Source organism: Halyomorpha halys, unplaced genomic scaffold, assembly GCF_000696795.3.
Source record: "Halyomorpha halys isolate HHAL.00 unplaced genomic scaffold, Hhal_1.1 Scaffold9.1, whole genome shotgun sequence".
NCBI lineage: Eukaryota > Metazoa > Arthropoda > Insecta > Hemiptera > Pentatomidae > Halyomorpha > Halyomorpha halys.
In genome coordinates this window covers 1,023,563-1,042,635 of record NW_027110416.1, presented here as the reverse complement: position 1 = coordinate 1,042,635, position 19,073 = coordinate 1,023,563, and the positions used below count along the sequence as shown (strand labels likewise).

At 27.8% G+C, this 19,073-nt stretch overlaps 1 protein-coding gene and 1 long non-coding RNA gene across 5 annotated transcripts in view; one reads left to right on the top strand and one right to left on the bottom strand.

The window, feature by feature from the left end:
• Positions 1 to 1,206: 1,206 nt before the first annotated feature.
• Positions 1,207 to 19,073, bottom strand: part of LOC106677994 (biorientation of chromosomes in cell division protein 1-like 1) — a 33,392-nt gene continuing 15,525 nt past the window's right edge. For 2 of the 4 annotated variants that reach the window (XM_014416254.3, XM_067048592.1), the window contains 5 exons: positions 10,485 to 10,605; positions 10,172 to 10,402; positions 7,840 to 7,891; positions 7,656 to 7,756; positions 1,207 to 1,710 (listed from right to left, as the gene is read on the bottom strand). In XM_014416254.3, the coding sequence (XP_014271740.1) occupies positions 1,643 to 1,710; positions 7,656 to 7,756; positions 7,840 to 7,891; positions 10,172 to 10,402; positions 10,485 to 10,605 (573 nt within the window). In that variant the 3' untranslated portion in view covers positions 1,207 to 1,642. The remainder of the gene's footprint in view (positions 1,711 to 7,655; positions 7,757 to 7,839; positions 7,892 to 10,171; positions 10,403 to 10,484; positions 10,606 to 19,073) is intronic. The other 2 variants (XM_014416261.3, XM_014416270.3) reach the window with 2 other exon arrangements.
• Positions 15,535 to 17,784, top strand: LOC136796053 (uncharacterized). The gene is made up of 3 exons (XR_010843750.1): positions 15,535 to 15,647; positions 16,499 to 16,639; positions 17,460 to 17,784. It is a non-coding gene; the product is annotated as an uncharacterized lncRNA (long non-coding RNA).

Here is a 19,073-nt window from a genome sequence, read left to right as displayed (position 1 = left end):
AAATCAAACTATTCTAATTTTGAGTGTAAACAAAGTACAAATTAAAATTAAATTTGTAGCATTAACAGTAAGATGGCCAGTATCTAACACAGTCCTCAGAAAAGTTTAGACAAGTGTGGAGGGCGTTATTTCAATTACCTGAATGATGTGAGCTCAAATTTGGGTTTAAGGGGATAATTTAGGTATAAAAGACACATTTGAACTATCCTTTCTTTTCATAATCTATTTCTAATCATCATTTTAAAACAAAATACATTGATTGAAATAAAAAATAAATACTTAAAAGATAATATAAAACTATTATAAATTTAAAATAATACACATTAAAAAAAGAAAAAAGAAAAAGAATCTTAACTACTTGGTAACAGATCTAACATAGGCTAAGATAATAAACAAATGAAATAAAACCAATAGATAAAACAGTCGATACAAACAATGTTTGCATAAAATACATAACAAATAAAAGACATTTTTTATCACGGAAAATACAGAAATGCCTATGTAGTAAAACCATAGGGTAAATAGGATAATAAAAAAAAAAACAACAAATTTCAGCTCATTATTTGACAATATTTTCTTGAAATGTCTATATTTACAATATTACACATATTAATATTTCCAATACCAAAACTGTACAAAAGTGCAGACAAGTTTGAAGTTGAATAGCACAATCAAATAGGAAATTAGCAACTTTTTGGAATAATTTAAATAATTAAGTAGTAATGAAGATGTTTAATTTATTTTATCACTATTATTAAACAGTTATGAATATATAATGTTTATTTGAAAAAACAAATATAATTAACGTTCACCGAAGTATGGTCATTGTATAGTTAAAATCAAATGAAGACAGAAAAAAAATGAATGATCCAGTTAAAAATTTTGATAAAAGAAATTAACGATTGGTGGAATTTATATTACACCTTAAAATAATAAATCAATAATTATTTAAACAATAATTTATCATTTCATTAAGCAATAATAGAATTACATCAATCTATTATCCGTAGAAATAATCAATAATTCATGTTTTTATTGTGACAATCAATGCCACTTTAATATCACATATATTTTATTTAACATATAAATTAAAATAACAAAAAAGATATAAACACAAGATTTATCAATTTCAATAGAAGATATTTATGCAATTGGAGACTTTAAATATTAATATAACTTACCGTTATTATTATTATTATTATTTAAAACTTTTTACTATATTTGAAGTTAAAAATATAATACAGAATCCATAACTATAACCTTAAACACAATCACTAAATAATTTTTATATTGACTTTTAAAATCAACTTCCAACTTGTCCAAATATACTGATATCCATATGTAAACAGAACTGCATTGTTCAAAAGAGTCAACAGTGTACAAAATAATATGAACATCAAAAATAAATAATTTTAGTGTATAAACTTTGTAGTTTATAATTGTACATATACAATATATATATATATTTTCTTAAAAAAGTACAAAACTACATTTGAAAGACAACTTTTATTACACAGTAGTACCTATAATTTAATATTAAAAGTAATACATTAACTGGTATTCACAATTAGGAATGGGAAGGGAAAAATCATATAGCGACTAGTGGATAAGGTAGAAAATAATCGACCAGTTTGAGTAATTCTCATCTAGCCCTTTTTCTCGAAGGGGTACTCTCATACGGTCCTCTCGTAGAAACATCTTCCGAAGATACTGAAAAAATATTTATTTTAATGTTCAATGGTAAAAACAATAGATTTAATTTAGCAGTTAGTAAAAAAAAAAAAAAGCAAAGAAACAAGACGGAATAGATGAAACAGATAGATGCCAAGGGAAATTTAAAACGCACAGAGAATATGGCAAGACAAAAAATTTAGAACACAAGTTAAAGTGGTGAATGCAGATAGATGCATTAGAAATAATAATAAAAAAATTAAAATATAATAATGATTATTCAGGTCTAAAAATAAAACTCTGCATGATACTTATACGTTTTAAAAAGTAATGAACTAATAATTTTGCAAAACTATCCCATGTAGCTGAATTTTATTATATTTATTTTTTTGCAGACCTATTTTACAATTTTTTCTCCAAAACATTTAAACCTGTGGTACAACTTCAAAATATCCTAACAAATTTTTGGGTGGCAATGTGGGCTTAGGTAAAGATGCTCTTGGACTTAAGTTTATCTTGCTCGATAATCTGCTGAAACTATAATCGCTTTCTCCAAGTTTTCACAAAAATTTTTCAGTGTTTTCCAAAAAAAAAAAAAAAACTATTCAATGCAGTGTTTTAATCATTGGAGCATGGCCCTAAAATTTCTGAACAGTTCGTGAGGTCCATTTCTAAAAGTAAAATTGAGAAATTTTTCCGACATAGTGCTTAAAAAAAAAAAAAAGTGATGTATCTGAAACTTTGGTGATAGGAATATTGTGAGAGAATATTTATTAATTTTGAGGCATTGCTGGGGCACATTTACAATCACCTATATTGCCCTTCATGCTAAATACAAATTTAAACTTTACTTTTACTAAAAACTTGACGTGATGGAATTTATTAAATATTTTTTTCGGATTTTAATACATTACTAAGCAAATTAGAAAAATCCAATCAGTTTATAATAATAAAATGTTATTTTTTCAATTACAGGATTTTTTTCCAAACCAATTCAATGCACTTTAAAGCATATAATTCAGAAAAAAATTTAGCTATTAATGTAATTTCTTTTGTTGAACTTTGTATTTAAACTTTTAAAACACCAATAAATTTTGCTGAAAAAATTTATCGACCAGTATTCTCAACTTGAATTCTTCTTTAATACAGAAACAGTTTTATAAAATGAAAAACATTGGAAGGATATTCATAATTTAATATTAATAATTATCTAAACAATAACAACCTCAAAAGAAGTAAGAGGAGGAAACAGTAGTACATATAGTATAATAGTGAGATGGTTTAGTGAAATTACTGTGACCTGACTAGAATATAGAAGCACAAAATTTGCTATAAAGGTACATTATTGTATACTAATAAATACAAAGGGCACAGGGTAAGCTTCATAATACAATTTTTCAAAATATTGTTCTCTGGTTAAAATATCTTCTACATTTTTACATCCTATATTCTCTTATACTGTGGAGCAGCGGTAGCAGTGTGGTAATGTGCCAGTCTACCAATTCACAGGTTGTCAGATTGAATTCTGGTCTCACCTGGGCTTTTTTCAAGCACAAAATAATGCAAAACTCACACACAACTTCCCCCTGGGCATTTTTGAAGCCTGTTAGCCAATGGATGGCACTCATAAAAAAATAGGTGTGGTAGTGACGAACCCACCCTATGAAAATTCCAGGTCAAGGACTCAGACCTCCATGGTCTGTTGCCCATATAGTAATAATAATAAAATAAAATAATATTCTCTTCAACTAGTCTTTACAGTAGCCCCTCCACACTTCTTCAGTTCGGGCATACTTGATGCCCCAAGACCTCAAAATGTCATCATCACTTGTGAAATGCTCCTTTTCAGCATGTTATTCACCCAAGAGCAAAGCATGAAGTTGCAGAGAACTAGATCTGGCCCATAGGGAGGTTAACAGGTTTATTCCAGCACTGGTCAAATGTTCTGAACAAACTTTGGAAAAATGCATTGCAACACTATCATAGTAAAGGAACCATGAACCCATTCTTGATTTTGGCAGAAATTTCCGGAGAGCATGTATCACTTAAGGAAGACATTCTTTGGTATATCACTTGCCTGAGAAACTCTTAAGTGTTTCTAGCAACACTCGTTCCACAATGCCCCTCACACTTAAAAAAGTACTGCCACCATTCTCTTCTTAACAAATCTTGATTTCCAGAAAGTCACGGAGTATCCTTATCAGTAATAAAGCAAAGTTTCTTAACTTGTCACAATACTGTTTGTATAACAGGCTTTTCAGTTTTTGAACTTCTTCATTATCCCACTGCATCATGAGAAACGATTCACCATCTGAGCAACAAACTGCTAGTGCATTAATGCCCTACTGTCTTAAGCAATGTTTGAACATTAGTATTTTTTCAATCATCAATGAAGCTGGATGACCTAATCTTGCAGCATTCACAAGCTTGAAATTTCATCTTTCCTCAAATTTCCTGTATCACCTGAATATTGTCGTATGATGAGGAAGATCCTTGTCAAATGATTTACCTCAATTTTCCTTATTAATTATTATTGTTTTATATTTCATTCTTGTTCATGCTGTTTCTCACACACTAAATTTCATTGCCTCACTACAATTCCTTTATTACCTCCTTTAATACTATTATAAAGTATCAGGAAGTAGTTTATCAGGATTATCTTGATAAGAGTAATAGGTTCCATGATATTTACCATACTATATTTACAAAATGCTGATATTTTGATATTTGGAAAAAAAAAAGGTTGGTTATTGAACTACTGTATTTGAGGAAGAATCAGAAATAAAGAACTTTATTAAAGCAAAAACTGAAGTTGTATTATACAGTAGTTGATATTGAAAATTCTCCTATGATTAAAAGTTTCCATGATATTTGCCAAAATAAATTTACAAAAAGTTGATTTTTTTCATTTAGAAAAAAATTTGGTTATTGAAGAAGTTTTTGAAGAACATACATTTATAAGCAATTAAATGAAGCTTGTTAAATAAGCCATTAAGTAGCTGATAATGAAAATATTTAAAAAAAACTTGGAAGGACTGGATTCATACCAGCCCTCAAAATAATAATAGAGGCTTAGTTAAACCGAGGGTCGATGCTCATACCATTAATAATTGTCTACAAGTATCTGTCTAGTGACGCACGTCCAAAATGAAATCTACCAGATCAGTATTCACACAATCCTCCCACCTACACTCCGGTCTACCCCTTAGACGTTTACCTGTTGGGTTCAGTGTGACTTAATATTTTAGGGAAATGTTTATTATTATGCCCTACAACATTACACAATCATTTTATTCGCTGCAATGCTATAATCTGAATTATATTTACCGGCTGTAGTTTTCTCAATTTGGCACTGTGTATACTTCTAAATTCTATCGTTAACTCATCCTTTTTAAGTCTTAATATTTTAGATAACCTCCAAATACGATGTGGAAAATCCCAGAGTAATAAAATTTCTTATAGCCACAGAAAGCTGGTAATACGTAATAATTTAAGCAAACTTTTGCAGTGAGAATATGTAACTGACTGATATTAGATATAAAAATAAACAAAAGGTGACAGGTAATGAATGCTGTAATACCAATGGAATGAAAATAAAAGATAAAAGAAAATAATGATAGTATAATTAGATTTTAGTATTGGAGAAACACTCCATAAACTGGAATGAAATCTAAGATAATAAGATTTGTAATATTAAAATCTGGAAAACATGACAAATCACATTAAAAATAATTTCCAAAAATATAATCTTAATAGTAAAGTTTTTTTAAATTCCTGAGAGCTTGAAGGGTATTTATTATTATACCATCTGGTACCTTTATACCAAATTCAGTGTTTTATCCCCAGGTCACGGTTATTTTAAAATACAGCTCTAAGTAACCTCACTATAAATAACAGATCGGTTATCAGTAATACCAAAACTAACACTAACTAAAAATTGGGAAATAAAAAAAGACTAACAGACTTAAAAAAAAAAAAAATTCATATCACTGTGGAAATGTACACAATTTTGTACTTAATACTTAATAGAATTAAAACAAGTGAATTAACTGAGTAATCAAAATATTTACAAGTATTATTCATTGCAAACAAATTTAAACCTTCTATATAATAGTATAATCATGCATTGTTAAGAAAGGTGAAGGTGAAACATAAAACTTGAGTAATCATTCAACTAATATGATTAGTACACAATTTAAATAAACATTATGAGCAAATTATGGCTAAGTTATACACTCTGCATATATTAACTAATAAATATTAAAATTATATATTGTTTCACTGAAGTAATTTCATAAATAAGTCACAGTTCCTTTTACGGGGAGGGATAACACTAACATATTTTTAAAAATTATAAACAGGTAATAGAATTATAAAATTCATCATACATATTTTAGGAAAACTATGATAAAAACTGAAGAGTTTTTAAAGTTTTTAATTAAAATTAATTTCACAAAAGAATTAGACGAAAGCAACATAATGAGCAAACATTTTTTTTTTTTTAATAGTTTATTGAATTGCTTCGCATAAATATATTCATTTTACCAATATAAAATTTATTTTATAGAAGATATTATTTAAAAATATGATAAGATAAATCAACAGTAAAACATTAATATAAAAAGTATTCACTAACATGTAACTATTACGCAAGATTATTTGTTAATCACTATATATATTTTATCATAGGGTCTTATACATTAAAGAAACATTTTTAAAGCAAAATAAAATTGGCATTTTATTCTGTAACTCCTTACAACGGCACTGAAAAAAAGGAAAAATCAATGTACGGTGCTAACACCACTGAGCGCCCAGTAATGTTGAGTTAAACTTGGTGTTTCTTGCAGAGGATTAACAAATGATACTCAAACATAACAAAAATCTGAGAAGAGTAATATCACTGCATGCAGGACTGTAATTTTTGTAACAACAGAGCTACACTTTTAAAATCATTTATCATGCATGAATTATAAAGATATTTGAACTGTTATGTCCTAACCATACTACTAAATTTTTAAAAAATATTATATCGTGCATGAATTGGAATGTCTAAAGTCAGACATAGAAAATCTTGTCCTACAGAGATTAAGACTACCAAGTATTAAAGGAGTAAATTTTCATCTAATGATTTAAATATTCCTTCAATATATTTGTTAATAAGATCTGCTTTAACTAATAGAATGTCCTAATGTAATAGCCCAGATTGGTAGGGGTCTTGAGTAATTGGGAGAACTGCCGAACTGGTGTATTTTGTTTTATTATTTTTGGTAATGAACAAAATAATTGAAAAATAAAAAAAACTCCTCTCATCTAAAAATTTGAAGATTTAAAAAAAAAACCTTCGCAGTTTTTCTATGAGACTACTGGGTTCTTTTATTCATATTTGATACCAAAGACACAGATTGCCCCATGATGAGCCTTGGAACTCGACATAACTATCCGCCATTTGAAACTAAATGGCAGCCGATAATATTATAGATTGTGGCACCACGAATAACAGTGAATATGGCAAAGAAAAAATCATTTAAAGAACAGTAACTAAGATCAGTAGTACTAAAAATTTTAAAATGAATATATTTGTTTCAATTTAAATGAAATGTGCTTAGACGACTTTTAAATTTAAAGACATTATACAAAATGGAATTGTAAAATTAATTTAATCAATTGTCTCAAGTTCAGTAAGTAATAACTGTTAGGAGAAATAATTTTAAAGATAGTATAAAAATACAAATAGATTTAGTTATTATCAGTGATAAACGCAATAAAAAGAAATAGGTGTTCCACAAGTGCTGTTAAATCTAATAGCATGCATTATATCTAACACTAGAACTGCCCCAGTTTTGAAAATATATTGAAATAAAAATTATTTTTAATGTTTTTTATTGATTATAGTTTAGAGGTTAGCACATTTATACAGCACATATCTTCCACCAAGCGCTCCTTTATGAATGGATGCCGTAAAATTGTGATTCTGTAGGACTCACCACTCCGAGGAGTCCTCACGCGCTTGGAATTCTGAGGCAAAACTGGCCGAGGTTTATACAAGTCGGTACTGTCATACCTTTGAGACGCTGACCTACACAGTCTAGAATAGAACAAAAAAGAAATCTACACATTCCAAGAAAATTCACTTGACACAAAATAGTATGACTATCAGAGGAGACTGACCTTTGGTTTCGTCGTTTTATAACCTTGATCTCGCTCGACTCTTCAGTAGAATCTTAAAAAGATAAAAAAATAAGTAAGGACACAAGTAACAATTTAAGTCAAGAGAAAAATAACTTTCAAAAATAGAGCTAAAAATTTTTAATGTACTGTCACAAAATAAAGTAGCGTGTCTTTCACCCAGCACAAACAAGGAGAAAATACATAGCATAACTATATTTATTCCTTTGTTGCTATTATAAATTTATGGTTCTATCATGTTTTACTAAGTCCTGATGAAAGCCTATAATTTAAATTAAAGATATAATAAAATAACAAAATAAATAAGTTATTTAAAAAATATCTTCACTATACAATGACTCTGACTAAATACTACATTGATTTAAAGATAAAATCAACTATAAGTGGATTGACTAGTTTAAAAGGTTTAGGATTAGTGATAGAATCACAACCAAAATCCGTAGTTTTTTTTTTTATTATTTTGATTACTTAAAGTATTTGGTAGACAAAATAAATGTGTTTCTTTCACATTTCCTACAGGTAAGATATATATTTGTAAGTCAAATGTATATCAGTTTAAAAAAAAGTCATAGGTAATTTATGTAATGGTGGAGTTAGGTCTTGAAATGTGTACAATTTTTCATCATTACGATGTTCTGTAAAATCACAGGACATCATTTGGAAAATTAATGAAGATCGGGAAACTTGGTTTCTATATGGATTGGGCAAATTTGGTTTAATTAAAATTTAAAATTCAAAGGGTGAAGAAATTGACTTTGAAGCCTTATTCAGGGTAGAAGAAGGCCATTAAATAGTCGACAGAGATGGATTTAAGTAATAGAAAATTGTGATCAAATATTTAGAGGAATAAACTAAATTAGTCATTATCTCATTGTGGTACAATCACTTGAAACAATAATATTATGCTAAAACAGCTTTTACCTCAATGATATTTTTAAATTATATTATGTACAGGTATGTAGGTTTTTTAGACATTCAAATATAAATATTTTAAAAACAATTAATTCATTTTCATTTTCTATCTCCCTAGACATGTCACAAGTAAGTTTTAAAAAGATCAGCTTAATTTTATATTAATTAAATAAACAAATTAAATTATTTTAAATTGACAAATAGTAAGGTTATTACAGATAACTACTTAAGTAAGTCAAACTGCCGAAACCAACCTCCTAAGACAGTTAACAAAGCTTGCTCTGGTGGCTAGAAGAAAGTGATTTCTTACTTTTCTTTAATTATTGGAGCTATTACTGAAATGCTGTCAGCCATGTTTTAAGTAGCTAGTTACTGGTCAATTGTTATTTGATCAAAAAAACTGTTTTAAAAGAAATATTTTCTTGGAATTGTGGAAGATTTTATTGGTGCTCAATCCCTAAAACATTGATAATTATTTAATGGTAAATATACTTTGAATTTTACAAAAACTTATTTGCGTACATTTGATTCACGAAATGAAAAACACTCTACAGTGCTTTTTTGTGAATGTTTTTTCTTCTTTCTCTACAAATCCAACAATTTAGATATGGGACCTTAAAAAACAAAAACATAAAAAGATTCCCACACCTACCCTTTGTGGTAGCCTTATTTTTCTTACCTTTCAAACAGACACTTATAGTGAGTATGTTGATTGATGTATGACATGACAGAATTTCACAAGAGAAAAATCATAACATAAAAAAGGCAATCTTAACACAAAGAGATCGTAAGACAAAAAATATAGAAAGGCAATATTTCCCGGCCAACAAATCCTCCGTAAGCGATGTCTATAGAAGGCCCTATATTACTATTGAAATATTTGCTTAAAACGGGAAGAGGAGACTTTAAGATAGTTAAATCGAGCAATAAAAAGTTCCTGAAATTGAAAATGGCATTAAATGTTTACTTATAAATGCTTAATGGATAATTGTAAGTTTTTATTTTTTTTCAGCTCGAAAAGGGTGCCATTAAATTGTTTAAGCACAACAAGGGTGTTGCAAAAACTTTTTATCCCGACAAGGGTGCTACAGCAAAAAAAGTTTGGGCACTGCTGCTGTAAGGTATTCATGCATTCATTGCTGCTTGTTAAAAATTTATCTCCCTACAATTAACCATGCTTAGAATGTATCATGTTCCTATATTGTTTACTTGTGTATTAAGTTGTGCACTAAATTAAATATTACAACATACACCTATAATCAGTTTTCAACACTTTCAGATAAAAGTCCTTTTGGGAACTAGTGAATGACTATGTTCAGATAGTTATAAATGGAGAGTAACAAAGGAGAAGTAATCATAATACACATTTACATATTGAATAGATTATACAAGAATGAAATACCTTTATTACGGCTGAAAATATCACAGCTAGAGCTATTGACAACATTAGCAATTCTCTTGGATCTGGGATCATCACTAGGTATGATGATACCATCAGACTCATCAGTGGCATCACCTGAAGTTCCGAGGCTGCTTTGTTCCTTTTCAAAACCTGACTCCTTGTTAATTTCTGTTTTTTTCACATCTTCATATCCATGAATCGAGTCATCAGAGTCCGTAAATGTTTCATCCTCTGGCAATATACAAAATTTATAAATAATAGAGTATTTTAAAATTATAAAAAACTTGTAGTACATGAAGACAGATCAACCAACCAACTAATATGGATGATTGTTGCATGAGGTTATCCAACATGGCTTCTGTCAAAGGCACTGAAGGCAGAATTTCCTTGCTGTCATTCAGGTACGTATTTAATGCAATGGTTACATCAGCCACCTAAAATAAAATTTTCTAGTTATATCACTTAAAAAATCGGTAACTTCTTTCCTTTATTTACATTAATACAATTTAAATAAAAATAAAAAAAACTTACAAATTCTGCCTGGGTGGTGGTTAGGTGTTGGGAAAGATTTTTGTTGGAAATGATGGATACGTGTTGGAAGATGATTCCAAAAGGATAGAAAATAATTGGTTAAATTCTGTGTCTGTGAAAAGGAACATAGATATCTGAATGACCTGATCTTGTATTAATCAATTATATTAGATGGAAAAGGAAATAAAAACAGTAAAGCTATCTTCACTATGATAACTAATTAAATTAGATAGAAAAGGAAATTAAAACAAAAAAAATCAGTAAAAATACTTAAGCAATAGTAAATAAATGTTTTAAAAATTAATAATGAATATAGACTACTTAGTTAAACTTATAATGAATCTAACTTAGTAGCTAAGTTTCAAAGATTAACACAATTTAAATCTACATTTTCAATCCTGAGGACGACCTCCACATCCCACAAAGTCATAATAAAAAGATAATTAAAATGGGTGATCATGAATCCGATAGTACAAAACATGAGAGACAGAGTATATGAAAAAAGACAAACTCCAAAGGTTGACTAAAAGAATATCAAATAATTTTTTATAACCTTCTGACGGAAAAAGTAGTTAGATTAGCAATATGAGATATATACAGTTTATGCTCATTACTTCAGGTTGTACCTACGTTTTAAGCATGAAAAAAAAAAAAAAGAGAGAAAAGATTATTAATGAGAAGAAGAGTAATGAGACTAATATTTTTATTGGAAGTCAATTAGCTGATGGTCTGGATTTGAAGGATTGTGCTGGTAGTGGTCAGAATAAAACTGAAAACAGTAAAATACTATTTATTGAAAGCCTACATTTCGACCCATACAGCAGAATCTCATCAGGGCTAGATAAACAATATATAAAATGATGTAAAGATATTGTAGGAATATAAAATAACAATATATTAATAAGGATAGAGCAAATAGAAGACAAAATAATAATATAATTATGTTATTCATGGGTCAAAACATATGGTTTCAATAAATAATTTTTTCTATTTTGAGTTTCAATTTCACCTCCACACGGACCATAATATCATACTATATTTTGTAGTTAATAATTATATAATAAAAATATACGTTGTTAGATTATAAAATTCTTCTTTCATTAAGAATAAATTTTTACAACTAATTGATTAGTAAAATTAGTATTCAGCAGGAAGTTTTATTGTCAACATTACAATATACAATTTAGACTTTAAAAATTTTTTTAGAAGGGTTAGTGAGCTAAAAATATCAACTAAAACCAACATACCAAATATCATCAAGAACATAAACAACACGATTCTCCAGTCTACATTTTGTATGATCCCGTAAATGTTTATCTGTTATTTAAACACACCCCCTTTTACCTTTTAGTGATCCATTAGGAACTCATTCATCCCAACAACTATACAAGCCCGTTTTAGTCGCTCTGATTAATTATAAACACCGGATTATGGTTTAGGATATTCAAAAAATAACTATGAGTCATGAGATTGGAAAATTAGACCAAAAAATATTTTATTAGCTATTAATTATAACACCACTGGTTCGCTAATGGAATGATGGAACTATTAATTAAACATATATATTACTATCAGTTTTAATTTTCTTTTGAAGCATAAGGTAGTACGTAGTACCTTATGTTTAATCTAATATGATTTTTTTTTTTAAATGAATTTAAACACTGTTTCTTACCTAAATATTTCTGAAAGGAATATGGTCCGGGTGCGGTCAAAAAAACTCAAATAGTAGAATATAATATTTTAAAATAGTATATTCTACTATTTGAGTTTTTTTGACCGCACCCGGACCATATTCCTTTCATCTTTACACACGGTCAATCAATAATCTTCCACTAAATATTTTTATATTTTATGTATTGTTTTTATATTGAAGTATATATTGTTTCAATTACTTTTTGAAAAATAGGTGAAAGCTCTAATTTATATTTATGCTCCTGTTTATTTTCAAACTAATAAGGATTTTCATTCTTTTTCCCCCTTTGGTATAGATTTTACTAGGTTCCTAAAAAGCCCCCCCCCCAAAAAAAAAACTTGCTTCATTTTATCAACTAATTTTAAATTATATATAAAAAACAGAAGTTTTGAGTGCACTAATTTCAGAAACTATCAATCCAATTAAAATTTTTTTTTTTTGTTATGGATAGGAAAGCTTTGGATTGATACTTTACGCAGTATCATGCAGAGCATTTGAAGGTTCTCCTTATGAATGAATTTTTAAATTAATCTAAAACAAATAAAAAAGGTAATTTTCTCATGCAAAAAATAATTAAAGTCTTTAAAAGACAAATGGAAATCATTTAAATCTGACTAGTATTAACAAAATGGCAGAAATGCCTCCTTTGGCGTAGTAAAAAAAAAAAAAAAAAAGTATTAACAAAGATACAGCATATAATATTGTGGAGTCAAGATTATTTTTAAAATATTCAATAAAAGTTCTACTGGAAATCCATTAATTTTTAACATAATGACGGTTCATCTTATGATTTAGAAGTGCAATAGGACAGGAGTCGAGTTAAGAGAAGAACGTTTTCTGATAGACAATTTAAAAGCATTTTCTAGTAAGTCAGTTTTTTAAGCGAGTGGTCTTTTTGTTTTTCAAAATAAATTTTAGATTATTTAGTTACTTAGATATACATAGTCATTAGTGCAATGACAACAATAAAACATAAATATATAATCCAAATTTAACTTGTGTGAAACCATGGGTTACGGCTAGTACCACTATAATATAAGAAAAGCATTATTTTTTTTATTCTACTCTTAGGTCTGTTTAACTATAAAATTGAATTAAACTACAAGTTATGGTTTTTACCTGATTTCTGTAAATAATATTCCAACATATTTATGGAAAGAAAATTCAAAATTGTTTAATTTACAACTTTCATTAAGTTAAAAATTTACGATTCGATCTCTTATAAAAATAAATAAATAAGTAAAAATGTATTCATATTACAATAAATATTGAGGTAGTCTTTAGACATTACATTATATTATATTAATTCAGATATTACATACACAACTTTACTAAATTTTTTTTTAATGCTATTTTATCACCAACATCATTTGTTAATATAAGCCTTAATAGAATGTTATAAGATCAGAAATAAATCACTAAAACAAACCAAGGAATATCAATTGTCCTAATTGACAAACAACCACCTGTCACTCATTGATGGTTGCTAAGTAACTCACAAACAACATGGATACAATGTCTGCAAACAAGAGAATTACTTGATTTATCAACATAAGGCAGAGCAAGTTAAATTTATAAAAAGGTAAAAGTATTTTTGAAATATAATAATTATTAGTAGTTATAGATATTTTGAACAATTAAACTATATTAATAAAATTCAATGATAAGTAATATGAGTCCTCTTTGAATTTTAAATTAGGTTGTTAAGCAAAGGCTATAGTGACAATTTGGCTAATAAGATCTTTCTTTGCTATTTGCTTGTACCTGAACCAAATTTGTGGTACAGTATTAACAAAATTGTGAAATTTTCAATAATTAACTAGTAATTATTGATAATTTTACAATTTTGTCAATATTAAAGTGTAAATTTGGTTCAGATACAGGTATATAGAAAAAAAAAAATCTCATTAGCAAAATTGTCACATGTACTCAGTACTGGCGATTTTCAGGTATTTTTCACCTTAGCAAGGTGTCGGGTAATTGGGTAAAATGGGTTTACGTTATATACAGGTGTGCTAGTGAAGTGTCACACTAGCCCTTTAACTAGTTTTTTAAGTTAATTATTTGATACTTTTTCTATTACTGACAAGTTATTATTTTTCCTTAGATATTGAATTTTAGGACATAGGCTAGGCATACCTAGACCATTTGGGGCCCATGACATATTTCTTTTTGGGGCCCGGGATTGATTTTTTTTTTTTTTTGAGGTGTGGGATAAATATAATTTTAAAGTCTCAGGTAAATATGTTTTTGGGGCCCGGGTTGGATTTAAATTTATAATCATAATTTATATTTTTAGTATAATTTTTTATAATAAGGCTGAAGTATGTAGGACAAAAATTTTGAGTTTAATTCGATTTTAAAAATATAAACATTTTTTGTACTGTTTCTATGAATATTTTTGAACTATTAACCTTTAAGTTTTCAATATTCTTCCTCGAATTTATGTATTTCTAATTATTTCAACTGCAAGCTTAAAAGTCACTATTTATTAATTTTAAAAAAGACATCAATTCGAAACGACTAATATTGAGGTATTAATAAAAGAAATGGATTTGTGGACAAAATACTTGTGGTTTATGATTATAAATTATTCCGCCAAAAGAGGTATACATATGACACTTAAACATGAGAGTTAGTTCACTGACATTATTTGTATTATCAACTATCATGTCAGACCTAGTTCGCTAATATTGTCATGACAGTAAACTGTCATGATTGTTACTATCAAACAGCAACACCAAGATAGTGGCTGTGACTTTGGCCGCAATAACTGAAACTGTACGATTGTTTACTGTCAAGGCATATACATACGATAGTTAACATGACAGTTGTTCACTGCATCACTTGAACAATCAACTATCACGCCAGAACTAATGCGACAGTACAATCAAGACCGTAACAATCATATAGCTACAGTTATATCAATTCTCCAAGAACGGTTTAAGTGGCGGGTATTTTCAAGGTGCTAAGCGGGTATTTTTTGGTCGAATGAATCGGCAGCACTTCTTGTACTTCTTAACTTCTAACCTCCTCAACTAAACCCAAATAGGAAAGCATAAGAGTTTTTATTAGAAGATCTCCCAATAAAAATGTTATAAAAAGGTGCAATTTTAACAAAAGAATTTTTCAGAAAAAAAGCTTCCTTCTGCCCTAATCTGACTGGAACTAACAATGAATCAGTTCTTAATCTTTAATGAAGGCTCTTGGTCTGACAAACCAAAGCAGAAAACAAATATTAATGGATCAACGGTAAGACAGTTTTATTTTAGATCTTCATTAAAAAAAAAAAAATAAAATAATTTTTGTCACAACATAAAAATCAGCGATGATTAATAGTTCATTTTATTTTAAATAGAAAAATAAAAAATTTGGTGTGGCACGTGCCTTCATCTTTCAGCCTACTTTGAGTTTAAATTAATACTTTCATAAATATCAAAGTGAAAGTAAAAACTGACTACTGTCATAGCAAGGATGAAAACACATGAACATTTATAAATTTATTAATAAATTTGTTGTCATACTCCATTACTTTCTACTACTTTAAATGCTGGATATTATTTTTCTAAAATCTGTAGCTTTCTAATAGTATGTTTGACATATATATTACAACTTATTTCTGAAAATTTATTTTTAACCTGAGAAAATATTTCTCTTTCAGTTAATAAATTTAATTATTTCATATTTTATATCTATCCATTTTTTTTACTACTAACGATAAGAGATGATTATTTTTAATAAATAAAATTAAAGGTATTTCATACGGTTGACAATATACTCATCATAATGAATAAATGACTTCTAGCAAATAAAAGAAATTTACATGCAAACATTTTAATTATTCTTGCATTCTAACTTCTAAGCTGGTAAGGTAAAAATAGCTTAAATGATCCACACTAGTTGCACTACGAATACATGAAAAAGAAAAGAATTTGTAATCATAATTTTAAAATTCAATCCGTAGTTTTGCCACTCAATTTAAATGACGTGTGAAAAAGTTGCCCTCTAGAATATATAATTTAATATTCTGTAATAAATTTATTATTCTGCAACAAAAATATTGACTTCTAGAACAACAATCATTTATAAGGCTGAAATTTTAGAAAGAAGAAGCACACTAAGCGTTACTTTGGTGGAAGGATCCGGTTAACAGCGGTACAATTGGTAACTAATTGTAAGTTAGCAGCCAACCTTTCTTCAATGAAACAACGATAGATCTCTATGACCTGGGTTCAACTGAATGAGTGAGTGGTACATTAATTTATAAAGATATAAAAGAAAAATGCAAAACTATAAAACTAACTTTATCTATAAATAAATATTATTTTTACTAAGCAATAAACTTAAAGATTATGGAAAAATCAGGACAAAATAACTATTACTTTTTATGTAATTATACTAACTTGTTTTTTTATTTTTTAATGTTTCAGAAAGTGAAACTAAATAATTTAAGAAATTGCTTTTTTTGAAATTTACGAGCCATAATGCTATTTTATACGAATTGTGAGTAAAATTCGAAGATGTTTAATAATGAAGAAATTGGAATATTATTATCAACAGAATAAGAATAAAATATTTTAAAATGGCCATAAAGTAAAGTAGTTTGTTTCTTAGTGTAATAATTGGCTAAGTATAATTGTTTTTGCTAAGTGAGGTAAGGTGAAGGCTCCATACGTTTTTAGAAACATAAACCCATTTTCGATTAAACTTTAAGATATAAAAATCAAACAGTTATAAGAAAAAATATACATGCAGTTGATAAAAAGATATACGCAGTCAAAGGAAAATTAATTACCTCTAAATCAAAGCAGATTATAAAATGATATAGAAGTATTATTTCTAATGGTATATAGACAAATTATATTATTAAAAAAGCTTTATTCTCCTGCCGCCGGCTAACTTATAGTCAAAAATAAAAACTGTTATCATAAAAAAAAAAAAATACCTTATGTACCTCGACAGTTAAAAAGTTCTTCTTTGCCTTAGCACTGCATAGCAACCATTGTTAGCAATATAGCGTAAGGCAGTTAAACGACTTTCTCATAAAATTTCTTCTGTTTTTAGATTCAGTACCGTACAGTGGGCCTGGCTGCTCATCACATGAATGTTGAGACACCCAAGAGAATGCTAGTTGAGAAACTTTATGGAAAAAAACAAGTTGGTTGACCAAACATTAGATTGGGAGGGCACATTAGATGTTGGCGGATGCACGGCTTCAACTTGGATTTTCCACCCCTAACCATCATTCTACCCATGTTAAATTTGGATTACTTACACCTATTCCATGCACATGATGAGTATGGCAGGTGACCAAGTATATCTAATCAACTGAATAATTTTGGAAATTCATGTGGAAAAACAAAAAGACCAATAAATAAAAAAGCATTAACTTGACAGAAAGCTTCTTCAGTTTGAAGGCTTTGTAGTGACTAAGTTTTTTTAATGAAAACAATAAGTTTTAAACTATTTAGAATACTCCAGAGAAAACTACATTTTTAGTTCTTTCTCCCAGTTACATAATAGCAACCGTAATTTTATGGTTATTAACCATCAAAATATAAAATAACATAATTAATTAAGTTAAGCACGAAAAAACAAAATAATAACGTAAATTTAAAATAAATAATAATAAAAAATAAATAATAAAGTAGATTTGGCTATAACTTCTTAATCCATCTCCTTTAATAAATGTTTTCTAAAGTAAATCAAATAAAGTCAGTATAGTGAATCTGCATTATCAGGTATAAGTTATTATTTTACAGATTGATTGACATTTCACAGCTTCATTCATACGGGTTACAGCATATTGTTTTAAGTCTTCCTAAATAAATGTTCTAACGCAAACAAATATTTCATATCGGATAATCAATTTCCGAACTTAGTGCATTTTAATTAACTTTCTGATTTATGTATTAGTTGTAAATATTGGTAGATCTTACTATTGCTGAATCTTCTATACCATGAAGATGATAAAAGTTAAAATTTGGCAAAAATTGGTTAAATAGTTTTTATAGTTAGCGGTTAAACAAAAAAATAAGCAGCCTTTTTAAAAAATATTTTAGATTTTGCATAAATTATAAGAAACTTTTTTTCAAAAGCGCACTACCAGAATCTTCTAAAAGAGTGTGGGGCTAAAATTAGAATATCCTTATAAAAAAATGTTTTAATATAATAATTGTTGCAATAGATGTATTTATAATAAATATTGCAAAATATTTGTGATTTAAAGAGGGGAAAGAAGTCTATGGAATGTAAATATAATGAATACATAATAATTTCTAACTAGTAAATAAAATTAAACAATGAAGTCTAGTTCTCCATCATCTTTAACTATTTGTAATATGTTAAATAAATTGGTTTGAAAACAAAGAAATACATATATATATATATTTTTTAAAAGAAATAATTAGAGCAAGAGTCGGAGCTAAGAAATCATGAGCATAGATCAATGTTTTCATTAATTTTAGTTTTGAAGACAATAGTGATTACAAAAAAATATTTAAATTATAGTAATATATAATTTTTGTATTAAAAAAAAAAAAAGTGTTATGTTTATACAAAATGATTCTATATGTATATGTATAGAATAGTGTTAAGATTGTTGATGATTTGTTTATAATTGCATAGATTGATTTAAAAATGTACATGGAAGTTTAATTTCCCAGATATTAATTTATA